At 44.8% G+C, this 21,782-nt stretch overlaps 2 protein-coding genes across 4 annotated transcripts; one reads left to right on the top strand and one right to left on the bottom strand.

The window, feature by feature from the left end:
• Window positions 1-1,762: 1,762 nt before the first annotated feature.
• GLA (galactosidase alpha) lies at window positions 1,763-14,772 on the bottom strand. Of its 3 annotated transcripts, none has more exons than XR_016228515.1 (7): window positions 14,444-14,762; window positions 10,315-10,489; window positions 8,339-8,516; window positions 6,965-7,056; window positions 3,595-4,273; window positions 3,183-3,380; window positions 1,763-2,529 (listed from the first exon to the last, which is right to left on the bottom strand). XR_016228515.1 is itself a non-coding variant. In XM_002720349.6 (7 exons), exons 1-7 carry the CDS (start codon window positions 14,635-14,637, stop codon window positions 2,248-2,250), a joined length of 1,281 nt encoding a protein of 426 aa, XP_002720395.2. In that variant the 5' UTR covers window positions 14,638-14,772; the 3' UTR covers window positions 1,763-2,247. The 3 variants fall into 3 exon arrangements, 1 of the variants encoding a protein (XP_002720395.2); XM_002720349.6 differs by having other exon boundaries at window positions 3,595-3,756; window positions 14,444-14,772; XR_016228516.1 differs by lacking the exon at window positions 6,965-7,056 and having other exon boundaries at window positions 3,595-3,756; window positions 14,444-14,738.
• A 182-nt stretch (window positions 14,773-14,954) lies between these two features.
• On the top strand, window positions 14,955-20,441 carry HNRNPH2 (heterogeneous nuclear ribonucleoprotein H2). The gene is made up of 2 exons (XM_008273123.5): window positions 14,955-15,052; window positions 18,233-20,441. The coding sequence occupies exon 2, from the start codon at window positions 18,286-18,288 to the stop codon at window positions 19,633-19,635; it is 1,350 nt and encodes a 449-aa protein (XP_008271345.1). The 5' UTR covers window positions 14,955-15,052; window positions 18,233-18,285; the 3' UTR covers window positions 19,636-20,441.
• Window positions 20,442-21,782: the final 1,341 nt, after the last annotated feature.

Genomic DNA, 21,782 nt, shown 5'->3' with positions numbered 1-21,782 from the left:
TTCTATTTCAACTTTTATTAGTTGGTGATACTAGCCTTCCAATTTTAGCGAGAAATAATTGGTAGTCACCTGACAGGCAAGAGTTAATAAAGATAGAATGGTAGATTTGCCATCTGCTGGTTCACTGCCCCATGTGCTGCCCCCCAAGTACATGTAAGGATCTGGACTGCAAATGCAGAGTAGTGGGATTCCAACTAGGCACTCTGATAAGGGATGTAGGCATCCCAAGAGGTACCTTAACCCACTATGCCACAACACCTTCCCCTCAGCATGTACTGTATTCTAAGAATTTCTATATGTCTGCATTGGCTAGGGCTGGGCCAGGTCAGATCTCCCATGTGAGTTCCAGGGACCTAATCACTTGAGCCTGCTGACCTTCCATGGTGTACATCAGCTGGGTTATAAACCCAGGTGCTATAAGGGGATGGAGGACTTTTCCAGGGGTATCATGTTACTGTGCCACTGTGTTTTGAATGGAATTCTTTAGTAGTATTATGTACTTTTTTAAAGTTTAAATCATTTTCCTTATGATTTTGTTTAAGGAATACAACTTCATGTGTATTGTGCATTTTTTAAAAATATATTTGAGGGCCGGCGCCGCGGCTCACTAGGCTAATCCTCCACTTTGCGGCGCCGGCACACCGGGTTCTAGTCCTGGTCGGGGCGCCGGAATCTGTCCTGGTTGCCCCTCTTCCAGGCCAGCTCTCTGCTGTGGCCAGGGAGTACAGTGGAGGATGGCCCAAGTACTTGGGCCCTGCACCCCATGGGAGACCAGGAGAAGCACCTGGCTCCTGCCATCGGATCAGCACGGTGCGCTGGCTGCAGCATGCCGGCCGCGGCAGCCCTTGGAGGGTGAACTAACAGCAAAGGAAGACCTTTCTGTCTGTCTCTGTCTACTCTGCCTGTCCAAATATATGTATATATGTATATTTGAAAGGCAGAGTTAGGGAGAGGCATCTTCACCCACTGGTTCACTCCCCAAGTGGCTACAACGGTCGGGGCTGGACCAGGCTGAAGCCAGGAGCATGGCATTGCATCCTGGTCTCCCTTGTGGGTGGCAGGGGCCCAAGAATTTGGGTCATCTTGCACTGCTTTCACAGGCCCATTGAGTACTGGAGGTGGAGCAGCCACTACAGTTAGGGGTGCTAGCTAGCATAGCTGGCCGCTTAGCTTGCTGCACAATGTGGCCCCAAGGTGGTTAATACCTCCTGTCTACTGGTTGTATCCCCAAATACTTAAAATGCCCTGCTTGTCTCCTCCCACCCTTCTCCCCTCCACCTATGAGCTGAAGCCTGGTAGCAGGGAAGTCAATCCAGGTCTCCCATGTAGGTGGCAAGTATCCGCTTTAGCACAAAGCTCAAGTCAGGAGCCAGGACTTGAACACAGGCACTCTGATAGGGGATGCAAGCAAGCATCTTAAAACTGGTGTAACCACTATAGGCCCAAACACTCTACCCCATGTTTGTGGACTTATCATCATTCAGTTGAGGCAGGTTTCCTTTTTTGTTTGCACTAAGATTATAAACAGGCATCCCAAGCACTGCAGTAGGCAGCAGTATAGTGTGTTAAGAGCTTGGTGTTAAATCCTGCTCTGAAATTACAGTGGGCACATAGCTGCCTTAGAGTTGGTATTCAAGTAGATCAATACACCTTAAGCATCTCAGTGTCTAGCACCAAGTACACAGCAAATGACAGCTATTGTTTTCCAACTGGTTCAAGAACTTTTGCCCAACTTCCTCTAGAAAGTTCCAACTTGGGAAAATTTTACTCAAGGACATAGATTTATTTGAAAGAATGACAGAGATGTTCTGCCCACTGGTTCATTCAGAATCAGGCAGGGCTGGGCCAGGTGAATGCCAGGAGCCAGAACTTCATCTGAGTCTCTTGCATTGATGGCAGGAACACAATACTTAGGGCGTCACCGACTACCTCTCATTTGGAAAGCAGCTGGATCAGAAGTGTGGAATAGCTAGGACTCGGGTCAGGCACTCAAATAAGGGATGCAGGCCAAAATGTATCTTAACCTGCACCATGATGGCTGCCCCTGAGATTTGCATGTTAAGGAGCTGGCCCTCTGAAGAAGGAAAGGTCAAGGCAAAATGCAAAAGCAAGTGTCAAAGCCCTGAGGTAGCAGTATGCTCGTGGTGTGTGAGGAACAGAAGGAAAACTGGTACAGTGAGGGACTAAGCCATCACTCTTGGAGCTTGGATGAAATAGTGGGCATGGAGGAAGTGATGGATGTGAACATCAGTGTGATGTAGTCTTACTTGTCCCACCTAGCTGGAGCAAAACGGTGCCTGTGGGATTTACTCGGGTTTTTATGCTTGAAGTCCATGTATAGAACCCAAGTTTCCTTTTCTCGGGGAGGAGCTGTGTGATGAGGCAGGCAGGATTACATGCTATTCCTCTTCCAAGGGAAGCAACTGCGATGGTATAATAACAGGGTCCACCAATTTCCTGCAGGTTCATAACGGCTACAGCCCAGGATAAGTTTGAGAGGGGTCGTTCCCACACCTCAATGCTGCTTTCCTGAAAAACAAGGGAATAGGTGTGATTGCTTGGTAACCAGTAATAAGTTGCCCTTTTAGTTTGTCATTTGGTCTTACTGTCAGAACTATCAAGCACTTACAGAAAAGGTTAAAGTTAGCCTGTAGCAAGCATATTTTGGAAATAATTGTTCAAGCAAAAAGCCTGACTACTGATTATAGGATTGAAGTCAAAGGAAAAACCGCTCCTAAAAGATCATTTCAGGGGCTGGTGTACACTGGTGCCCCATGTGAGAGGGCTGGTTTGAGTCCTGGCTGCTCCACTTCCAAACCAGCTCCCAGCTAATGCACCTGGGAAAGCAGTGGAGGATGGCCCAAGTGCATGGGCCCCTGCCACCCACCTGGGAGACCCAGATGAAGTTTTGGGCTCCTGACTTCTGCTTGGCTCAGCCCTAGTCACTGACCATTTGGGTAGTGAATCAGCAGATGGATGAGCTCTCTTTGTCAGTGCACTTCAAATAAATAAACCTTTAAAACCAGTTCATATCCTCATATGTAACAGAGTTAGACCCAGGACGAATGTGGTAGTTGGGAATAGAGCCATCTTAATAAAGTACACACACAAACATTTGGCTGAACTTTAGAGAAAGCGAGAACATGTTCCTGGCCTGGGTTCTCCCCCAGAGCATTATTTACCTTTCTAAGCAGGTACCCCTGCTTGCCCAAGGGGTCCTGGTTGATGGCAATCACATCTTTATTCTGAAGTAAACTTTTGGCTTGAGGGCTGATGTGTCTGAGGTCATTAGACATGATTAAAGGAGCTGCCATGATAGCCCAGAGAGCCATCTGAGTTACTTGTTGATTCCAGCTGAGGCCAAAGTTGCCAATCACTAACTGAGACAAAGAAAGAAATAGTTCAAATGAAGAAAAGATGAACCAATCTGAAAGGTACCTAGATGCCCCATAGAGGGGAATCACGTTAATAAGCATTCTGCTCCAAGCACTCTCCTGGAAAGCCTCCCAAGAACTTAACCTCTACTTACCTTGAATGGCAAACAGGAAACAGGCCGAGTTCAAGGTGATGGACAAGGAGGGCTCAGGTTCTTACCATATCTGGGTCATTCCAGCCCCCTGGTCCAGCGACATCAACAATTTTCTCCTGGTTAGAAGATGTCCAGGCCAAGATACTCTTTATACTTTCCCAGGAATCATAAATGTCAGCAGAATTTCTCCAGTGATTGCAGTATGTCCGAATTTTTGTGTAATTGGGCTGTGAAAACAGGACAGATGCTTTACTTTGTTATCATCCTTGTGATATGAAAAGAGTCCAACTTAAAGGCAGGCAATTGTAGCCTTTAGCTTACAGAGACTATCTTAAGAAGTTTGCTTCTGAAGTAGGCCATGTAACTTAAAATCCTTAGTCGAAGGGACTTTAATACTGTTAACGCTGGGAATATGAGTTTGTGGAAAAATGGAATTTTTAAAAAAGATTATTTATTTGAAAGGCAGAGTCACAGAGAGATCAATCAGTCTTCCATCTGCTGGTTCACTCCTGAAATAGCCACAACATCCGGGGCTGGGCCAGGCTGAAGCTAGGATAGGAGCTTCTTCCAGGTCTCCCACGTGGATGCAGGGGCCCAAGCATTTGGGCCATCTTCCGTTGTTTCCCCCAGGCATATTACCAGGGAGCTGGATTGGAAGTGGAGCAGCCAGGATTCAAATTAGCGCCCAAATAGGATGCCAGCGCTGCAGGTGGAGGCTTAGCTTTCTACACCACAGCACTGGCCCTGGAAAATTGGAAGCATAAGTTTATTTTGGTACAAAAATAATTTTCAGGGGTGGGTATTTGGCCTAGCAATTAAGCTGCCAGTTGGGATGCCTGTGTCCAACACAGGAGTGCCTCAGTTCAGTGCATGGTGTCAGATCCTAATTCCAGCTTCCTGCTAATTCAGACCCTTGAAAGAAGCAGTGATGGTGAGTGGTTGGGTTCCTGCCACCCATGTGGGAGACCTGGACTTTCAGGCTCCTGGCTTCAACTCCTACCCCACCCCAACCACACCCACACCCACCCCTACACACACACCATTGAAAGCGTTTGGGGAGTGAACCAGCAGGTGAGAGTGTGTGCTCTGTTAAAAAAAAAAATATGGGCTGGTACTATGGTGTAGCCGGTAAAGCTGATACCTGCCGACATCCCATGTGGGCCCTGGCTGCTCCATTTCAGATCCAGCTCCATGCTAATGCACCTGGGAGAGAAGCAAGAGGATGGCTCAAATGCTTGGGTCCCTGCACCCACGTGGGAGACCTGGATGAAGCTCCTGGCTCCTGCCTTTGGATTGGCCCTGTTCTGGCTGTTGTGGCCATTTGGGGAGTGAACCAGCTGATGGAAGATTCTCTCTCTCTCTCTTTCTCGCTCTCTGCTTATCTCTCTATGTAACTCTACCTTTCAAATAAAACAAAAATTTTCTGAATCCATGTAGTTTTTTTATAATACATATTTTTCACGTGTCATGGAAAAAGTTCAAAATTTTATACCCCAATTCTTCTGTACCTTTGTATACCAAATGGCAAGTACATGCTGAGATTATAGAGATTATTTTCTTTACACTTCATTATGTTTTCCAACTTTTTTAAAAAAAGATTTATTTACTTGAAAGGCAGTTACAAAGAGAGGGAGAGAGATCTATTTGTTCACTCCCCAAATGGCTGCAACAGCTGTGCTGGGCCAGGACAAACTGAAGCCAGGAGGCAGGAACTCCATCAGGGTCTCCCATATGGATGGCAGGGGCCCAATACTTGGGCCATCTTCTGGTGCCTTCCTAGGCACATCAAACAGGGAGCAGGATAGGAAGCGGAGCAGCTGGGATTCAAACTGGAACACTTGCTATGGGCTGCCAGTGTCACACTTGGTGGCCTGAGCTGCTGTGCCACAATACTGGCCCCTCCAACTTTTCCAAAATAGATGTACATTGATTTTATAATCAGAAATAAGTAAAATGATTTTAATGAGTAAAAACAAAAGCTGCAAAAATTATACAGGACTCCATTAAGCATATATTAGAAAATCTGAATCTCAGTCACAAAATTGCTTAATGAAATGGATAAAAGTTTGTTGATAGATAGATGGGATATCTGAGGTTTAAGATGCCAAGAAAAAGATGAGATTACTTTGCAGAGAAAATAATAGGGATTTATCCCATAGTTATTACTTATTGTGTTAGGGTTACAGTAATAAAGTCAGACAAGGTCCCTGCCCTCATGGAGTTTACATCCTAATAAAGAGATAGACAATAAACAAGTCAACAAATACTTGTATGAGGTGCTAAGATCTTAGAGGACAAACAGATTACTGTGTTAATGGATAAAGTGTTGTTTTTTGAAGTAGTTAGAAAAGACCCATCTGAGTATGTGGCATTTAGTCTGACATTTCTTCCCTTTCTTTGGAAAATATATTTTCATCTACTTGAAAGGCAGAGGGAGGAAGGGAGGGGAGAGAGAAAGGGAGAGAAAGAGAATATGAATGAATATGAATCATTGTTGGTTCACTCCTCAAATGCATGCAACAGCTAGGGCTAGACCAGGCTGAAGCCAGGAGCCCAGAACTCCATCCAGGTCTCCATGTTGGGTGGCAGGAATCCAGGTACTTGGGCTGACGTCTGCTGCCTTGTAGGCACATCAGCAGGAAGTGGGACTGGGACTCGAACCAGGCACTCCAATATGGAGTGTGGGCATCCCAAGAGATGGTTTAACCTGCTGTGCTACAGCCCCTGCCCCTGAGATTTCAGTGCTATGGAGCTGGCCCTTTAAAAAATCCTGGGGATGAATGGTTCAGGCAGACAATTAAAAGCAAGTATCAAAGCGCTGAGGCAGCAATATGCTTACGGTGTCGAGGGGCCCAAAGGATACCAGTATAGTGAGGGAAGGATTCATCACTGTTTTGGAGGTTGGAGAGGCAGGCAAGGGCTAGATGAGTGGAGTCTGACTACTCCAAGTGCAATGGGAAGCCAGTTAAGAGTTTTAAGCAAGGGAATCATATTTATATGCCAACGAGATAATTCTGGTGCAGCTTAGAAAATAGATGGGGGTTGGGAAAGAATGGAAGTCAAGATATCAGGCTGTCAGAGCAGTGTCAGGGAGAGATGCTAGTGTTTTGGAAGGCCAGGGTGGATGCAGTGGAGATGGGAAGATGTGGGCTGACTCAGGATAGATTTCAGAGATAGCACTGTCATGACTGCTGACGGATAGGACATGAATGATGAGATAAAGGGAAGACTCGCCCAGGATAACTTCCTAGGTTTTGGTAGCTTGGACTACCATCTGACAGTGGTGATGGTAAGAGGTGGTCAGATCCTGGGAGAGATGGTAGGATGGTACTATTAAAGAAGGTTGGACTCTGAAGGAGACCCCCATTCCTTTGCTCTCAAGTTCTGAAAAATCTATCAACCTGGCTCTATTGGATTCTGGGCTCACTAGCTCACCTTATGAAAGGGCCACATATAAAGAGGCCACTCACAGGAGTATACAATGCTTCTGCCAGTCCTGTTCAGAGCCAAGGACATGTACTGATAACCTGTATGAGAAAACAATGGGTAGAATAAGGGCAAGAAGAGAATTTCCAGCTGGGGAGCTTTCTAGATATTTTACGAGCCTGCTTGGAAGGTCCATGATATATATATATTTATATGTATAAATTTATATATATTATAAATTATAATATACATAATTTTTTGAGAAACAATATTATCCCAGGCTTTGTGGTAAAGAGTCTGGTTTATTTATTTATAAGAGACACACACAACTCCCATCTGCTGGTTCACTCCCGAAATGCCTGCAACAGCTGAGGCTGGGCTGGACAAACGCCAGGAGCCAGGAACTCAATCTAGGTCTCCCAGAGGGGTGGCAAGGACCCACCTACTTAAGCCATCATGGCTGCCTCCCAGCATCTGTATTAGCCAAGCTGGAGTCAGGAACTGGAGCTGGGTGTTAAAACCAGGTATTCCAGTGTAGAACGGGGATGTGAATTGGCATCTCATGAGGCCAAATGCCCACCACTTATGTTTTTAACCAGCAGCAGGGACACATAGTGCTCTGTACTTAAATTGTGTATAGTATCTTCCAGACTGCTGGGGTTATTCTGAAAGGTAGTGTAGAGATGGTATATATATTTAGGAGAGGCAGGACTGCAGATGCTTCCTTCTTTGGGACAGTTTGACATCCTGAAATCTTCTCTAAATGATATTATAAAGAGACAAAAATATAAATTCTAATTAACACTTAGAGTCTTCTTAATTTAAAAGTGTATAAATAAGGGGCTAGTGCTGTGGTGTAGTGGGTAAAGCCACCGCCTGCAGTGCCAGCATCCCATATGGGCACCAGTTCAAGTCCCGGGTGCTCCACTTCCAATCCAGCTTGCTGCTGTGGCCTGGGAATGCAGTGGAAAATGGCCCAAGTCCTTGGGTCCCTGCACCCACATGGGAGACCTGGGAGAAGCTCCTGGCTCCTGGCTTCGGATCGGCGCAGCTCCAGCCGTTGTGGCCATCTAGGGAGTGAACCAGTAGATGGAAGACCTCTCTCTCTGTCTCTGCTTCTCTCTCTGTGTAACACTGACTTTTAAATAAATAAATAAATCTTTTAAAAAAAGTGTATAATACTAGCCATGCGTAGCCATGCATGGATTTTACATATATGAATAAATGAATGGAAGAGCAAACTGAAAGAAGAGGCAGGGACTATGGTGCATCGAGAATTAGTATTTCCAGTAATGTGTCTGGGCATTTAAAATCTGAAGATTAGTCTTGTGCCTCAGCATTTTTGCTTTTTGTCCATGACTAAATCTCTTGAATTAAACATACCTTCAATCAAATGCTTCACACTGTCACAGTGACAACCATCAAATTTTAGCAGATCTACTCCCCAGTCAGCAAAGGTCTGGGCATCAGTGTCATAGTGGCCGAAACTCCCAGGGTACCCTGCACAGGTTTTATTTCCAACATCTGCATAAATCCCTAGCTTTAGTCCTTTGCTGTGGACCTGAAATGAAAGGAAAAGAAGAGTCACCACAATAGAAGGGTTATCATGAAGCAGCAGAGAGAACCGCTCCGGGCTAGGGGCAAAGACAAGTGCAGTTCAGCAGGTATTGAGGATGCTTTCCCCCACAACATCCTCAAAATTATCCAGATGAGTCTGTTGGGAGACAAAGAACAACTACCCCAATTCTGCTGAGGCAATTCAAACTATAGATACGACCTACAGCACAGAACTGAGGAGAAAGCCATCAGCCACTCTAATTTTCCTGATGGGATCCCAAGTTACCTTATCGAGCAATCAATGATAGGCTTATCTTGACAAAGATTCTGTCCTTTTCTTTTTTTTTAAGAGGAAAGGTTTATTGTCAGGCAAGGGAAGCCCCGACAGGAAGCCTCTGTCCTTGACCAAATTTTAGTTCAATTTCTCAGCCTTGTCCTCCACTAGGCCTGGACCTTGGCTTTCCTTTTTCGTCCTAGAGGGTCTGTTTTTAGCAAGAATCCTGCTAAGTTACTCCTCCCCTTCATATTTGATCAAGTTCTTTCATCCTCCCCTACTTGATGCCCAAGTCCATGCCATCCCTTTAGCAAAAATCCTCCTATCCTTGGTGTCTTTTAGTAATTTTCTATCTACTAATCCCTTCAATCTGCTGACTGCAAATCCCCACTTGTCTTTGTTGTATTGATTTGAGCTTGGCTCTTTCCCCTGTTGTATTAGTACTGTAAATCCTGTCTTCATTGCCTTAACTAGAGTTGAGCTCTATTTCTCTTCAACAATCTCAGAATATTTTCCAAAATTTTAGTTCATGGAACAGTTACAATAGCTTCCCAAAGCTTATATGGAAATACATGAATACATATGTCAATGATCCAATTCCTTTTTTTAAAAGATTTATTTATTTATTTGAAAGAGTTACACAAAGGGGGGGGAGGTCTTCCATCTGCTGGTTCACTCCCCAATTTGCCACAACGGCCGGAGCTGCGCCGATCTGAAGCCAGGAGCCAGGAGTTTCTTCCGGGTCTCCCACGCAGGTGCAGGGGCACAAGGACTTGGGCCATCTTCTACTGTTTTCTCAGGCCATAGCAGAGAACCGAATTGAAAGTGGAGCAGCTGGGACTAGAACCGGTGCCCATATGGGATGCTGGTGCTACAGGCCAAGGCATTAACCCGCTGTGCCACAGCGCTGGCCCCCCAATTCCTTTTATTTCTTAGAAAATTCAGTGCTTTCAGCAAAAGGAGGACTTCTTCAAGATAAGCTTCAAGAGCTACTGCAAGGGGCCAGCATAGTGATGCAGCGGGTAAGCTGTTGCCTAAGATGCCGGCATTCCATATAGATGCTGGTTTGAGTCCCTGCTGCTCCACTTCTGATCCAGCTCCCTGCTAATGCACCTGAGAAAGCAGCGGAAGATGGCCCAAGTGCTTGGGCCCCTGCCACCCACATGGGAGACCTGAAAGAAGCTCCTGGCTTCAGCCTGGCCCAGCCTTGGCCATTGTGGCCACCTTGGGAGTGAACCAATAGATGGACAATCTCTCTCTCTCTCTCTCTCTCTCTTCTAACTTTGACTTTCAAATCAATCAATAACTAAATCTTTTAAAAATGAAGCTTTAAAGAAAAGAGCTATTGCAAAACATACAGTAAATCTGCTGATGGGATGAAAATGACCTGATAAGCCTTACAATACAAAGTTCGGATAACAGCAGGGACTCTATTTTCTGAGTGTCACAAGGGCTGTTTCTGAACAAGCTTCTGTACAGAAGTACTTTTAATCCCATGAATGAAAAAGGAAATTATCTACAAACTCACATAATCAGCAAGGCGGCGGATCCCCCCAGGAAAGCGCTGAGGGTCCGCCTGAAGCCTGCCTTCTGGATCTCTTTCGGGAGCCATCCAACAGTCATCAATGCAGAGGTATTCATAACCGGCATCCTTCCAGCCATCTGAGACCATGAGCTCTGCCATCTGCATGAAGAGATGCTCACTGAAAGAAATTGCAGTAATTATTACAAGTCAGGAAAGGAATGCTCAGGTATCTCCTATTTGTCAGGCACCTTGGAATTACACAATTTTTTTTTCAACCCAGTAATAGTGTATTAGTAATCATAACCAATACAGGGTAAAATGAACTGTCCTTCCCATTTTCTCTCTGCACTACCCGTTTAATACTTCTACCCTTAAACCCCCAAACAATTAAAATAGCAAAGAGAAATACATGATGAAATCAAAGTCATTAAAGCTAAGTTCAGCAGAGCACAAAACTGCAGAGTGAAAGGCAGAGTTGCAGTGAGGCAGAGTCAGAGAGAGGTCTTCCATCTGCTGGTTCACTCCCCAAATGGCCACAATGGCCAGAGCTGAGCTGATCTGAAGCCAGGAGCCAGGAGCTTCTTCCAGGTCTCCCACGTGGGTGCTGGGGCCCAAGCACTTGGGCCATCTTCTTCTGTTTTTCCAGGCCATAGCAGGGAGCTGGGTCAGAAGAGGAGCAGCTGCGACTTGAACTGGCACTCATATAGGATGCTGGCACTGCAGGCAGTGGGATTTACCCACTATACCACAGCGCCGGCTCCAGGAATTTGCATTTGTAAAATCTTTGGACAAGTATGTATCAAAATGAATTCACCTTTGGACCCAGTAATTAGTCTTGTGAGGAATGACTCAGTTAAGAATCAGGTGACATAAAAATTGAAGAGCCCAAATAGCTACCAACTAGGGATTGCTTAAGTGAATTATGGCATACACATATAATTTGCATTTATGAAACTCTTACTCTGTGCCAAACACTCTAGCCTGCTTACATTTAGATAGGATAATTACTCTGCTTGATGTCACAGGGATAAATAACAATGAGGTAGAATTGAACCCACGCAGGGCACCAGAGTCTTGCCATTAACTGTGCCTGACATAAACATGATCCATTTTCATAGGAACTAATGGGGAAAAAAATCCGTTTCCATTTACACAGAAAAGAATCCAAGGTTATATATGAGGGTGCTTCAAAAAGTTCATAGATGTCGGGTGGGCACTGCAGTGCAGTGCTTTAAGCCCCTGCATCCCTCATCAGAGTGCCTGGTTCCAGTCTCAGCTGTTCCATTTCTGATCCTCCTCCCTGCTAATGCGCCTGGGAAAGCAGTGGAGGAAGGCCCAGGTAAATGGGCCCCTGCACACATGTGAAAGACCTGGATGGAGTTCCTGGCTCCTGGCTTCAGTCTGGCCCAGCCCCAACCATTGTGGCCATTTGAGGAGTGAACCAGAGGTTGGAAGACCGTTCTTGCTCTCTCTCTCCCTTTCTCTGTCACTCTTCCTTTCAAATAAATGAAAATAAATATTAAAATAAACTTCTTTTAATTTTGCACTTTTTAAAGTGCCCTTTTTTTTAAAGATTAATTTTATTTATGTGAAAGGCAGAGTTACAGAAAGAGAGAGGGAGGGACAGAGAGAAAGAAATCTTCCATCTGCTGGTTCACTTCCCAGATGGCTGCAACAGTCAGGGCTGTGCCAGGCTGAAACCAGGCGCCAGGAGCTTCTTTTGGGTCTCCCACATGGGTGCAGAGGCCTAAGCACTTGGGCCATCTTCAAGTACTTTCTCAGGCCATTAGCAGGGAGCTAGATTGTAAGTGGAGCCATATCCACTAACATATGGGATGTCAGTGTTGCAGGCAGCAGCTTAACCTACCACACCACAACACAATGCTGGCCCTGGTATTAACTTTTTTTTTTATTTGAAAGGCAGAGTAATAGAAATAGAGAGAGAGAGAGAGGGAGAGAGCGAGCGAGCACACTTCCATCTGCTGCTTCGCTCCCCAACTGTCCACGACAGCCAGGGGCCAGGAACTCCATCCAGATCTCCTATGTGGGTGGCAGGGGCCCAAGTACTTGGGACATCATCTGCTTCCTTCCATTAGCAGGGAGCTGGATGGGAAGCAGAGCAGCTTGGAGTCAAAGTGGCCAGCATCCCAGGCAGTGGCTTAACCTGCTGTACTTCGATGTCGGCCCCTCCTGACATTTTTTTTAAAGATTTATTTTATTTATTTGAAAGAGTTACAGAGAGAGGTAGAGTGAGTGAGAGAGAGACAGAGAGAGACAGAGACAGAGAGGTCTTCCATCCGCTGGTTCACTTTCCAAATGGCTGCAATGGCCAGAGCTGTGCCGATCTGGAGCCAGGAGCTTCTTCTGAGTCTCTCACGCGGGTGCAGGGGCCCCACAGCAGCCAGGACTTGAATGGGCACCCATATGGGATGCCGGCACTGCAGGCTGGGGCTTTAACCTGCTGTGCCACAACGCTGGCTCCCCATTAACATTTTAACCATGACCATTTCTGGATGGTAGAGTTCCAGAAATTTAAATTTTCATTATATTCTTCTTTACCATGTACAGTTTTTGAAATGACCAAGCACTAGTTTTATAATCAGATACAAAAATAACACAGTCATTGTTTATAAAAAGAAGACAGGAAAAGAAAAAAACCCATTGGGGGCTCAATTGGCACACTTTGTACTCCTGGGTCACAACAGACTGAGTCTGACAGTTAGAAGGCCAAGTTCTTCTATCATATGGAACCGACATCGTGACTTAATCTGTAAAGATAGTCGCAGGAAGAAGTTATGGACAGAGAAGTATTGTTACTGCTGGCCTTTAGAGAGACCTCTGCACCATGGGGTACTGTATTATGTTTTTAGCAGTATTTATTAGTGATTCTTTTAAAAAAGATTTATTTATTTATTTGAAAGGCAGAGTAGCAAAGAGAGAGGCAGAGACACACAGAAAGAGATATCTTCCATTGGGCTGGTTCACTGCCCAAATGGCTGCAATGGCCCAGGCTGAGCCAGGCCAAAGCCAGGAGCCTGGAACTCCATCTGGGTCTCCTACGTGGCTGGTAGGGCCCAAAAACTTGGGCCATCTCCTGCTTTCCCAGGAGCATTAGCAGGGAACTGGATGGAAAGTGGAGCAGCCGGGACTTGAACCAGAGCTCATAGAGGATGCTGGCAACGCAGGTGGCAGCTTAGCCCACCACCGGGCCACAACACTGGCTCCCAGCAGTAATTCTTAACTTTTTCTGGATCATAGATCCCTTTGAGAATCTTAAGAAAGATAAACATCTTTTCTCTAGAGAAATATACACATATTTACAGGTTACATTCCTTTCGGCATAGATTCTGACTAAGAACATTTGTTTTATACGCTTGAGGGATCAGACACTTCCAATAGCTTATCTGATCGAAAGCTCACCCGTGTGAGATAAAAACTATTGTTAGCTTTCTGAGTGAGCTCCATGAAGTAAAAAAGTTGTTATCCCAATTTACAGACACGAATTGCAAGGGTCAGATAGGTTCAATATGTATCTAATCCAGCCTCAGCTCTCGTTTTACATGTGTAAAATGCCCCCAGGTCAACGTTCCAGCTTGAGGCCACGCTCAAAATCAAGGGGGCAGAGGAGATCTCAGAAACCTCCATGTCTCTCTAACTTCCTAGATTTACAGCTAAGGAACCCGTGACCTCCAAAAAGAAGAAAGGGCGTGAGTCTTAGTTCCCCGTCGCTCCTTACCCACCCTAGGTTTCTTCAGGGATAGTTCACGGCCAGCACCTGGCCGAGGCAGTGCCAAAGTTCACAAGAAGAATCGGAATGGAATCAGAAGGTCAGTGGAGACAGTCTCTAGCTGCATTACTAGAAAGAAAGGAGGGGTGAGGGGTGAGGGGTGGGGGGAGGGGGGAGGAAATGGCAGGTAGTGGCCACTGGGTGGACTCCCACGGCAGGAGCAAGTTTAGGGCTAGTCCTGATCCGGGAGCGATTGCTGGGGATAAAAAAGCAAAAAAGCAGCAGGAGTATGAGAGCTCTCCCTTGGGCTCACGTGTTTTCGTTGAGACCCCTCCATTCCCCCAAACACACTGAGACAAACACACATGGAAAAGCGACGGGAAGGAGACACCTAGTAGCTGATACCTGATGCAGGATTCCGGCTCTGCCTGGCAGTCAAGGTTACATAGGAAGCGCTCCCAGTGTAGCCAGCCCATGGTAGGCGTCCTCGCCAAGCCATTGTCCAATGCCCTGGCCCCAGGGACGCCCCAGAAAAATAGGAAGAGGAAGCGAAGTGCAAGCAAGCAACCCCGCCACTGACGTCCGCGTCCCGACTTCATTGTCACGGTGATCGCACAGTGCAGATTTCTGTAGGTAAACTGGCTTTTAAGTTGAACCTTATGGGCGGACCAATCATCGAGAAGCTATTAAGGAGTGACGTTATTGTTTCTCCGGCAACTGGGACGGTTATCCCCGGAGGCGGGCCAATGAGCGGTCACGTAAAACGTACCTGTAACCAATCACACTCTTCCTTTCTTGATACTGGCCCGCCCTATTTCCATACCAGAAGGCAGTGCGCCACTTTAGTGATCCCGGGTTTGAGCCGAGAGTTGCTCACGTGACCGAGATCTCACATGACGTAGGTGCTCACGTGATCACTCGCTTACGTGAGCAGAAGTAGTTCTGGTCGTCGTCTATCGTCTCGCTATAGCCGTTTGAGGGAAGAAGAAGGAAAATTACCCGGTATCATTAGAGGTTGGTGTGTAGGTGGGAACTGGGGACCCGGGGAGGTGGTGGTGATGATGAAGACCAGAGCGGGGTCCGCGGGCCGCCTCCGCCTTTTTCGTTCTCTTTCCCCTCCCCCCTCCCCCTCCCCCCTCCCCCTCATCTCAGTGCCGGGAAGCCGCCTTTGCTGCGCCTGTTGGGGAAATGGTGGACGATCATGATTGTGTCTGTGTTTTTGTATCTCTCTCTGATTGGGCCGGTTTCAGGGAGCCCCTAAGAGGGACCGTAAGGGGAAAACCTTTGAAAACCATGGGCCCGAGTTAGGAGAAAGCGGTGGTCTGAGAACGGGTCCATCCATCCCCGCGCTCAGGCGCCACTGCCTGATTGTCTGTGCCGGGGGGAGGCCCCAAGTGAATTCTGTCTGTAGAGTCACATCTAGGCAAATGCTGCGTGCCTGGCAGAGGCGCCCGAGAAGTGCTTATCCTGAATTAAGTATTTGAACAGCGTTTATTTTTCTGCTTATACCAACAACCCACATGCTCAATTTCGAACGTTCTAAAAATAACAATATACTTTACACATTTTTTTTTAAAAGACACGTAATTCACCACTCGGAGGTAACAACTCAACCTCGTGTCGTTATAGTTTTTTTTAAAAAGTATGTGTATAGCACACATATTAAATACACAGATTGTTAACTCACAAATGAAAGCCCGATTCCTACTTTGGGCAAAAGAGTCCCGGTGGCCTTACCCACGAGATGTAGAATTGAAGCAGAATCTCCGTGCCACTACCCAGGGGGCTGGCTCTGGAGCCGTGGAGCGCTGCAGGAACGTTAAATGGGACAGAGCGTCTCGGGGCTAAGACAGGCGAAAAGCCAGTCCGTAAATCTGTCACCGAGACCTAAGGATGGTTTAGAGGAAGACTGTTAGCACTAGAGATGCAGCCACATAATAAGCGACTCGCGTCGGGGAGTCGCATCCCCATTGTAGTTTTATGGCAGTTACTACACTTTGCACTTTCTTTCCAAGAGGCCCACTGCGCCCAGGCGATTTCACATCAGGCAGCCTAGCTACAAAACTCTAACGTTTTATGAAATTTGTTAGACCAAATCCCAGAAAAGCAAACATTTTAATTTGTTTTTGTTACTTTTTTTGGCTGAACGAAATGGTTATTTTCTGCAGAAAATTAGGAATGCACACGAAATTTAAAAATTAAAATGGGAAAAGCCATAAACTCAGAGTAATCTCTAGTAACATCTGACATAGTCCCCATGCATCTACGTTTCCTAAAAAATTTTTAATTCCAATACAGTCAATTTAAATGACTATAACTGCATAGAGGTATGTAACATAAAAGGTGAAAATCCTCCTTCATTTCCTCAACCCTCCAGTTCTCAAAAGCAAGTTTGTATTACGTGCTTTGGGATTCCTGCTATGCATTTACATACCTATATACATGCATGCTTATATTTTAATGTAACTAGGATCGTGCTATGTAAATTCTTTTAAGTTTTGAGATCTTTTCTGGATCGGGGCAGATTTTTTTTTAAAGGGCTGCATAGCATTCTGTCTTAAAGATAAAATATAATTAATTCAGCAATCCCCCTATTGATAACTATTTAGATTTCTAATTTTCTGCCATTACTAACAGTGCCTCAGTGATCATTTGTAAGTATTTCTCTTGACCAGATTCCTGGAAGGAATTCTAGCAGGGTCAAGGGGTATGTGAATGTTTGTTTATTTTTTACATAGTTGAGGTTATCAAGTAGCTGTGATCTTGCATCATTTAAAGATAGTAGCATTAGTCATTTCTTTGGTTCTTATTTTCTAAGTTTTCAATTAAATGGGTGCTCCGTTTTTCTTACTAAAATACGTTTCAGTGAATATAGTTCTGTAAATCTTTGTCTGAATTACAGGTCATTCGTTCGGGGCACATAACTTGAAGTGGATTTCCTGTCGCATTTGCTTTCCAGAGATAGTGTATCAGTTTTCACTCCTAGTAGAGTATTAGTTTGTGAACCCCGAATAGCACTGACTTACTATTGCTATGTAATTTCTACTATCTTGATGGGTGAAAAATGTTGATCATCTGGTTTTAGCTTGTATTTCTGATGATTAATGACGTTTGAACATTTCCCAGACTCCTCTCCTGTATCTTTCCCTATACCTCGATTCCCTCTATATTTAATGTGTTATCCAGTCCCACAGATGTTACTTTTTTGATATGTGTAGAACACATCTTTCTTCCCTCTTTTACTGCTGTTGTGTTAGTGAATCCTTTAACATCGCTCCAAGAGCTTGTTGGAACTAATCTTGCCTGTTTCACCTCAGTCCCCTTCTGATTGAGTGCCACACTGTTGCCAGGGTGATCTGTCTGGAAGGGTTATGATGACGTCACTCCCTCACTCCCCCGTTTAAGACCTGTAAAAAGCCCTTAGCATTTGTATATCAAATAAGGCCTTCAGCATCTGATCTCTGCCTTGCCAGCCTCATCCCGTGCTTTGCCCTCTGCTATTTTATGTTCTGTCCGAATTTTTAAAATTTGTTTATGGATCCTTCAAGGGATTCGTCTGTTTAGTTTAACTGTTCTGCCTCCAGCTGATAGAAATTGATAAACTAGTCCCTGCTATATACTTTCCTTATACCCTGCACCAAGTTCTGTTGTAACAGATACAATGTATATTTGCACTTTTATCTTTAGTGAAGACATACAGTGCCCCATAGGACCCAAAAGCCCTTTCTGGGTTTATTGATTCTTGTATGCCAGACCCAAGTACCAGACCTGGCAACAACAACAGAAATGTTGGTAAAATGAAAACTTGGACTCCCGATAATGACTTCTGTCCATTTACCTCTTAGATCTTAAGATTGCCCTGATTGACGTTGCATGAGTTCTTTATGTAGTCAGGATAGTAGTGTATTTGCTGCAGGTGTCTTCTCAGGTGTGTTTTGTTTGTGAAACAAAAATCTCCCATAATCCTACCATCCGAAGTAACCACCATCAATAGTCCCCAGTATATAACAGGTATTAAATAAGTCATTTATGAATGAGTGAATGAGATCAAAATCTGTTGTAGTCTTTTTACTTATACAGATGTCTTTTACGACGCTTGTCAGCATCATTGAATTTGTTTTAGTAGTTTGTTCTTGTGTCTTACTATGTTGTGAACATTTTTCCATGACAGTAGTCTTCTGGTTTATTTTGCAGTTCCACTGAAATTACATTGAGCCAAGCTTGCCACCAAGAGCCCAACAGTCATCATGATGCTGAGCACGGAAGGCAGGGAAGGGTTCGTGGTGAAGGTCAGGGGCCTACCCTGGTCCTGCTCAGCTGATGAAGTTATGCGCTTCTTCTCTGATTGCAAAATCCAGAATGGCACATCAGGTATTCGTTTCATCTACACCAGAGAAGGCAGACCAAGTGGAGAAGCATTTGTCGAACTTGAATCTGAAGATGAAGTGAAATTGGCTTTGAAGAAGGACAGAGAAACCATGGGACACAGATATGTTGAAGTATTCAAGTCCAACAGTGTTGAAATGGATTGGGTGTTGAAGCATACAGGTCCGAATAGTCCTGATACTGCCAACGATGGCTTCGTCCGGCTTAGAGGACTCCCATTTGGCTGTAGCAAGGAAGAGATTGTGCAGTTCTTTTCAGGGTTGGAAATTGTGCCAAATGGGATGACACTGCCGGTGGACTTTCAGGGGCGGAGCACAGGGGAGGCATTTGTGCAGTTTGCCTCGCAGGAGATAGCTGAAAAGGCCTTAAAGAAACACAAGGAAAGAATAGGACACAGGTACATTGAAATCTTCAAGAGTAGCCGAGCTGAAGTCCGAACCCACTATGATCCCCCTCGGAAGCTCATGGCTATGCAGCGGCCAGGTCCTTATGACAGGCCAGGGGCTGGCAGGGGGTATAATAGCATTGGCAGAGGAGCTGGCTTTGAAAGGATGAGGCGGGGTGCCTATGGTGGAGGCTATGGAGGCTATGATGACTATGGCGGTTATAATGATGGGTATGGCTTTGGCTCTGATAGATTTGGAAGAGACCTCAATTATTGTTTCTCAGGAATGTCTGATCATAGATACGGAGACGGTGGGTCCAGTTTCCAGAGCACTACAGGGCACTGTGTACACATGAGGGGGTTACCTTACAGAGCCACTGAGAATGATATTTATAATTTTTTCTCGCCTCTTAATCCCATGAGAGTCCATATTGAAATTGGACCGGATGGCAGGGTTACTGGTGAGGCCGATGTTGAATTTGCTACTCATGAAGATGCAGTAGCAGCTATGGCAAAAGATAAAGCTAACATGCAACACAGATACGTGGAGCTCTTCTTGAATTCTACCGCAGGGACAAGTGGAGGAGCTTATGATCACAGCTATGTAGAACTCTTTCTGAATTCTACAGCAGGGGCAAGTGGTGGTGCTTACGGCAGCCAAATGATGGGAGGAATGGGCTTATCCAATCAGTCCAGTTACGGGGGTCCTGCTAGCCAGCAGCTGAGTGGCGGGTATGGGGGCGGTTATGGTGGTCAGAGCAGTATGAGTGGATATGACCAGGTTCTGCAGGAAAACTCCAGTGACTACCAGTCAAACCTCGCTTAGGTAGAGAAGAGGCATGTAGCAGCTACTATACAGAAATAAAAGCTGTGCATTTATGGGAGTGGAATAGAGTGGGAGGGATGTTTAGTATATCCAGTATGATTGGCAAGTGGGAACTACAATTGATTCTGACCACTTTTGGTCAGTTTCCTCTCTTTCCTTTCTTTCTTTTTATCTTTCTCCTTTTTTAAGAAAACAAAAGATTAAGTTTAACAGTTTTGCATTACAGGCTTGTGATTCCTGCTTACTGTAAAGTGGAAGTCAAGATTGTTTTAAAACTTTATGCTCAGTCATTTTAAACACTGAAACATTCAGCTAGGATGTAATAACAAAGTTCAGTATTGACCATAACTGTTAAAACAATTTTCAGCTTTCCTCAAGTTAGTTATGTTGTAGGAGTGTACCTAAAGCAGGAAGCATATTTAGGTTAAAGCAGTTTCGCTTATGTTAAATGTTGCTCTTATACCACAATACATTGAAAACTTCAGATGCATGTTGAGAAACATGCTTTTCTGTAAAACTCAAATATAGGAGCTATGTCTACGATTCAAAGTGAAAACATTTGGCATGTTTGTTAATTCTAGCTTTTTGGTTCAATATCCTGTAAGGCACGTGAGTGTACACTTTTTTTTTTTAAGATCTGGGACAATTTTGAGATGTAATACCAATACTTTAGGAGTTTGGTCGTGTTGTTTGTATGAAATTCTGAGGCTTTGATTTAAATCTTTCCTTGTATTGTGATTTCCATTTAGATGTATTGTACTAAGTGAAACTTGTTAAATAAATCTTCCTTTTAAAAACTGGAAAAATACTCTTGTACAGCTTGACCTTTATTCTAATTGACTTTATGATCCCCTGCTGTTGAAATTGAAAATTTTCAATTATAAATGATACATTAGCATCTTTGTATATACACCATTGTGTGTATCATTAATTATTTCTAAGATATATTCATAGAAGTAGATTTGCTGACTCAAAGATACACACATTTTTAAGGCTGTGAGTTGTCTTACCAGGAAGATGCTGGTACTTTGTCTTTCCACCAGGAGTGTGTGTTTTTATGTTTTCTCCCAAACCCTCCTTAAGGATGCACAGAATTTTTTCCTAACTCGGTTTGTTGAAAAATGATGTCCCATTGCTATTTTAACTTGCATTTCTTTAATACAGAGGCTGACCGTTTTCCTCTTTCCTTCTGCTCTTACTACCGTGTCCACAGGACTACTGAGCTGCACCAGAGACTTTGTATTTTATCCAGCCAGTATTCTCCAAAACCCAGAGAAGTACAAGCAAGTAATTTTAACCACAAATTAGACCTAAGGAGTATTTGTATGTTTAAAAAAGTATATAGTAGGCTGGTGTTTTAGAAAGAATTCCGTCTTTTGAGTGCACTGATACAGCCTGTAAACACGGTTTCCTTTTAAGCTTTCCAGGGCATCCAAGGCGTGTGTGACATTAGTGGTGCTCTCATTGAGTGTATCTGCATCATTTGCAGCACCTGCTGAGTTTCTGACTCCCTAGTCCAGAGTGCTGCTGCAGAATAGCTACTGCTGCTTGTCTCAGGACCCCATTTGGAGACTCATTACGGTTCTCCGATGGCCAGAGGCCCATTTAACCCTGGAACAGCGACTTACAGGAGCAGCTTCCTTGATGATTGATTCTTGATTGCCTCCCCTTTGTTCCTCTAACGAGCAATTTAAATTTTCTATAAAGTACAAATGATATGTAATTATTTAGTTACGAGCTCTTGCACCTCCATGAGGATTCTGAGTGCCTGTGGCATCTCCCTCTGGTAATGTCGTACATTTCTGTCTGTATCACAGTGATCATTAACAGTTGTACCTCTTGATGACCATCAGGACTCCAGGCCCTCAGCTCGGGTAGCAGCCTCACCTGAACATCTACACGTCTCCTGGCCGCTCTCAACCGGGTTGTTACCCTTGGGCTGTTGAGAAATCCCTTGAGATAGGAGGCAAATACCTAATTGATATTATCTGATTCCATGTTATTCAGGGAAACTTCATGGAGCACAATTTCTAGAAAAGCAGTCGAACTGAAGATGCAGTGGGGGTTTTGAGAGTCTTTGCTGACTTCTGTTACAGCGCCAGGAGAACAGGAAATCGTTGACTCTTAAGTAGATTGAGCCACTCATT

This window comes from Oryctolagus cuniculus, chromosome X (assembly GCF_051225735.1).
Source record: "Oryctolagus cuniculus isolate XC-2025 breed Fujian yellow rabbit chromosome X, ASM5122573v1, whole genome shotgun sequence".
Taxonomy (NCBI): domain Eukaryota; kingdom Metazoa; phylum Chordata; class Mammalia; order Lagomorpha; family Leporidae; genus Oryctolagus; species Oryctolagus cuniculus.
The sequence above is the reverse complement of the archived record's forward strand: the minus strand, read 5'-3'. Positions and strand labels throughout refer to the sequence as shown.